This window comes from Limulus polyphemus, unplaced genomic scaffold (genome assembly GCF_000517525.1).
Source record: "Limulus polyphemus unplaced genomic scaffold, Limulus_polyphemus-2.1.2 Scaffold861, whole genome shotgun sequence".
Taxonomy (NCBI): Eukaryota; Metazoa; Arthropoda; class Merostomata; order Xiphosura; family Limulidae; genus Limulus; species Limulus polyphemus.
Window position 1 is genome coordinate 119835 of NW_013666471.1, and position 5832 is coordinate 125666.

The 5832-nt window shown below is 31.6% G+C and overlaps 1 protein-coding gene across 1 annotated transcript in view; it reads right to left on the reverse strand.

Moving 5' to 3' along the window:
- Nucleotides 1-5832, reverse strand: part of LOC106460913 (aryl hydrocarbon receptor nuclear translocator homolog) — a 153594-nt gene that overhangs the window by 84872 nt on the left and 62890 nt on the right. Inside the window, 1 exon segment of the mRNA XM_022387718.1 lies at nucleotides 634-714. Within this exon segment, the coding sequence (XP_022243426.1) occupies nucleotides 634-714 (81 nt within the window).

Sequence of the window (5832 nt, forward strand, 5' to 3'; positions counted from 1 at the left end):
CATTACGTGATCTAATCGATTCTTAGCTTTAAAAGCGCTTGTAATGATAGCTTACACAAGATTTAGTAAAATACCATACAAAGAACACTCAGAGCCAGAAAAATCCAATTTCAAATTAAATGGGCTATATGTTGATAGAAAACAGATACAAATATACCAAATATGGGTGTTGTTCTTGATGTCAGCTTGTTTTAAGCGTAAAGCTACACACAATAGCTATTTGCGCCGTGCCCATCGCGAGGTATCGAACCCCGATTTTTAATGTTATAAGCTCGTAAATTTACAGCTGAGCTAGCAGGGACGAACTCATGAATAGAAATGACAAAGGAAAAATTTTAATTTACTCTTTAAAGCCGCAACGGAATGAGGAAAAAATCTAACGTTAAATCCATATACATAACAGAAGTGTTTAGATATATTAAAATATTTTATCCACAAAAAAGATATCTGCATGAACAAACTCATCCAACAGCTCAATTTATTTAAGCTAATTTCATGTGTGTGTGTGTGTGTGTGTATCGTTTTCATTACAGTGACAGTAAGAACTACATTTCTTAGACTCGTAATATTAACTGAATAATAATTTTTATTACCTTTTGTTTATTATAATACAACTTTAAACAATAATCTTACCTCGCAAATCTCTCTTTATCTTGCATGTTGTCTTCCTCCATACGTGTGAACTTTGGACCGTGACTGTCCTCCTCATCCGAGCTGTAGAGAGATGGTAGGGAGAAACCAATAATTCCCATCTATAGATCCCCTTAACAAGTTGAAGTCTTTACATTTTTATCATCACAAACACACTAACCAAATATTTGTATATATTGCGGGCTATATAATAACTTTTAAGATAAAAAAACTATTATTTGTCTTAATACCGTAGAAGACTATACAATAGTGAATATAAAATTTATCCAGATAAAAAAAGAAGAAAAAAAAACTCATGAAATAAAAAATAAATTTATTGCTTCAATATATTTTGAATATTTACCTACTAATCAAACAAAACCATCCGTGTATTCTCTTTGTTTATTATAATCGAAGTTACTTTTATGTACGTAAAGGTAGTTGAAAAAAAAAAAAAACTTGCCAATTAAATTTAACAGAAAATAACTGGTATCTTGAAAAGGTGTTTGAGAATGTTGGTTATGTCTCTATAACCTACAATAAATAATTGTTAAAACAGTTCTACTTAAGTTACTTCATAAACCGTGGAACATCTTTCAAACATATGTATACTGTTAACTTGAATCAACTGTTGTCACATTTGATCACAGCAATATCTCAACGTATTCTAGCTGAATATAGTTATCTTGGAACCCTATCTTTATGCTTTCTTGTGCACTTATTGACAGGTGATATAATTCTAATACGAATGTAAACATTCGTCTCTGTCCGTCTAGATGATTTTTTGAAATGCGTCTTCTAAAGAAAAAGGAGATTATAAAGAATTACAGTTAAATAGCTACCCATACAGAAGAGCAAAATACGTGTGTAAACAATCATTAAAACGAGAACTGTTGAAGATTTCTATGACATTAACGACGTCAGAGTTCATTTACACGGCGAAGTTGAACCGAATTGTTCTATACACACGATACTAGATGGATAGTACAATACCTTTCACAAACATACTCGTATACATACATACAGATATCTATAATCAGTCAAAGTTTCCTGTTGTCTATTTGCACTATCTTTTTCTCGTCAGTTGGCACAATATTATTCTTGTGATAAAACATACTATGAACCATTTAGTTTCGATAAATACATTTTATACCGTTTCTCTCTTTTTTTAAAACTTGTTTTGTTTTGGTGGCGAGATTAAAGTCTATAAATTATCGTTTTATTTGTTTTTCTAAATGTATATATATTTATTAATTTTACATTTCAGGTTTAAACAGAAACAACCACTACAAACCATAAAAACAGACTCGAGCATAAAAATTACAATACGTCAGAATAACAATTTTAATGAGATGATAAAGTTTAAATACATAAAGGTAGCTTTTCTTCGTTACTAAAGTTGTTTGAAGTAGCTCGATGCTGACCGAAAGTAGTCATGAATATTCGGTATGTATTAATACGTTGATCTCAATTAAACGCGTGCTTATTTACACCGACTTTGAAAACAAGAAATAATGATATAATTATGGTTCATAATGATTTTATTACAGCAGTGTCCTCGGGAAAAGACAAACTTGTTTTTTTACTCCTATACATAATTTTTTTGTTTCAATAATAATGCAATAGTTTTTGTATTTTTTTTATTGGTCTTATTAGACGGGTCACGGATCAGAGGTCATATTATCGCGTTTGTCCCCTCGCATTCAAAATTTCATTGAACTACTATTTCATAAATTTATGTCAATAAGTTTGGTATCAAACTAGATTATAATTCAAATTTTAGTATTATAAATTATTTAAATTCTTAATTTAAAAGTAAATATAAAAAAACAGTTAAACATCGATTTTTGCGTGTCACGTGTATGTTGAATGCAGCACTTTTTTCAAATTAAATGTTTGTGATGGCAAAATACTAAGTCTGTAGTTTCGTACGAATTGGGAACTCAAATTACCGATATTGACAAGCTATAATATGAAATAAGAACCTAATATTTTTTTCTATTTGCTGAGATATCACTCATGTACAGAAACAAACACAGTGGCCCCGTTCACCTCTTTCCATTTTTGGAAACGGTCCCTTACATACACTTACTTCAATATATATGACATGTGAGTACCAATTGAAAGCTCATAATGTCCCTCTTGTGGCTTTCTCAGCCATTTTCATGTGTTAGGACGCCGTCTCTTCCTTTCAACCAAGATTGCAAAGAGGTAGGTTGTGCCTTTAGTCTACTCGAAATGTCATACTTTTTTAGACCCAAATACAGCTTAGTTAATTTATAAATTATAGTGGAATTCCACGGTATCTACAGAGTAATTTATGATTTTTTGGTTATTCAACTGTATATATAAAACCTAATATATATATCGTTTCATATCCTCCACGTGCGAAGTTTTAAAAGGCTTAGCAACATACGTCAAGCAGCAACCGAGTACAAAGGTCGTAACTAGAAAAGATAATGATTTGCTTTACTTCTTTATTTACTGTTTAAGAAAAACAAGTTTAAGAACTTATTTCTAAATATTATAATCTATATACATATATATAATGTAGGATAATGGAAATGTCACTGTATTTACAAAATACTAGTCTACTAAAACACGGGCAAGACAGATCACTTTGTAAAGACCAAAGGTCAGTTTTGTATTATTGGATACGGTGTGCTGCGTCATTGTTACTTCTGTATTGTTAGCCAGGCACGGCTGAAAGATCAATATAATAAATATATATATGAATGTATAATGTTATGAGATCTAAGCTATTTAGTCTAAACATTTATGTTTTCGTGTTATACTCTGTTGACATTCCAGAACGAAAGAGGCATACTTTATTTTTCCTCATTTTTTATGGTGGTTACTTTGTTGTCGTTCTAGAACGAAAGAGGCATGATTTATATTTATTTACTAATTTTTTATGGCGGTTTCAAGATCGGTCAAATCTACTGAACCTGCACAGAGATTCGTTAGTGAAAATAACAGATAAAATATAGTTTTTTCTTAAGAAACGTTTTATTACATTATAAAGATTTCGCATGTGAAATTTTAAAATTTTCTGATGCATTAAAGTATTTTTAATCTTAGGCAACTTGTGAAAAGAAGAAACTGTCAAATTTCGTTAACATGCGCTCACTAATTTAAGTTATAGCATGAAAACTATAACAAGCACAAAATGGTTACGAGGTCGGTCCTATGGACCGAGTCGTGCTGAAAGAGTTAATTAAAAAATAAATGCTTTCTACACAAATAAGCTTACCGTATGAAAGAGAAAACAAACAAACAAAAAACAGATGGAAAATTGCTTCTTTTAGTGACGTTCTTACTGCATGACTTTTAATACAGGGTTTATATTTGTATTTTGTATGTATCGCAAAGCCAACTTAGTGGCTCAGGGAGAAGTCTGAAGATTTAAAACGATAAACAAAGGTTTCGATATCCATGGTAGGCACATTGTTTAGTTTTGCGCTTAACAACAGACCAACCAACCTATTGCAAAGCTACTAAAAACATCTTCCGCCATATCTAATTTTGAACTACTGACCAGATGAAAGGTAATTAGTCAACAGCACCCCACCACCCAAGCCAAGGGATTGATTGTCACTCTTATAACACCAATCAATTTTACAAACAAAATTTTAAGTTTAATGTTGTATTTATACCCGAATGTTACAAGAATGTTCAGTGTTATACACCACCTCGCAACGCTGCATACTGCCATGTTGAACTGAAACATTACAAAAAAAAGTAATACATGCACACATCGCAAAAGAAGCCATCATGGGGAAAAAATCAAAATTTTCTGATACTGGCACTGTAAGTGATGTGGAAAATTGAATGCAATCAAGTTGAACGCAGTCGCATGAACTTCCACATACTGCATGGTAATACTTCGTAAAACTACGCGAACATGCGAAGCTACAAATCGATATTATGTAGACATGGATCAGTATATCACATAGCTATGAAAGCCTGAACGGAATATTAGTTTACTACATTTTTAGAACGCAAACACCAATCTTGTGTTTCATCAGTACGAAGACAGTCAAACTTAAGCCTTACTCACCAGTTATCATCTATTGTGAAATTAATAAAATACCATTAGGCCATTGTTAAACGTAGTTATCAAAATAAAAATGACTTTTATAATACAGGTTGGCCTCCAAAAAATGTACCCATCCTTTTAGTTATGCAACTTATGTATATCGATTCTAAAAGTTATATTTTTATTTCAGTTAATATTGGAGAATGTCTAAAAGTAAACCCAAAATCACTGACGAATTAAAAGAATATATTACAAATGCTTTCTATCGAATCAGAGTTGAAAATTGTGTAACAGCATGTCAGGCACTCGGTCATAGACGTTTTGTATACGAAAAGTCGCAATAAACATATATTAAAACGTTTTTGATTAATTTAAAGGGTTATCATTATTTATTAAGTAATTCCCATTTTTTTCTTACACTGGTGTACAGCCTTTCAATACAATATTGTTTATTACTCTTATTATTTTTAGTGTGTACAATTTAAAAGTATCGTGCTATTGACGTTCATTACAGTCTTTATTTAATTTCATTCTAGAAGTATATCAATACACATAATCCATTGTAATGTTCTGTAGTGTACAAGACCTTGGAAATGTTTCAACCTCTGATTAAACAGACCATTAATTTCACCCTGTCACGTCCAAGTCCTGTTGTTAACTTTTGTTAACATAATAACGTACATATAACAAATTTAATTGAAACAATGATTAAAGAAATAGGGAGTGCCAACTTCCTATACATGCATTGTATGAAATAATAGATGAATCAGTGTAGCTCCCTCATCTAATAGTTCTATTCTTCTTTTCATTTTATGACCAAAAATGACCCCCCTGTCAAGGGAAATTGTTAAATGTCTATTTTCTTTTTTCGCAATGGTGATAATTCAATAATTTTTCACAACAGCGTGTTAAACTCTCAACAGGGATTAATGGTTATTTGTTTTGTTTGTTATTAATTACAAAGCTACAATTTTATCGATGTAAGCTGTGCGAGTTACCGCTAAGTCACTAAGATTAAGTCACAAGGCCAGATTAAGGCTTGAAAGTTTTTTTTGCGGGTTTTGCCAATTACAGTGACTCAACATGAGGCACTATTGAAGAAGTTTGTTTGTTTTTGAATTTCGCGCAAAGCTACACGAGGGCTATCTGCGCTAGCCGTCCCT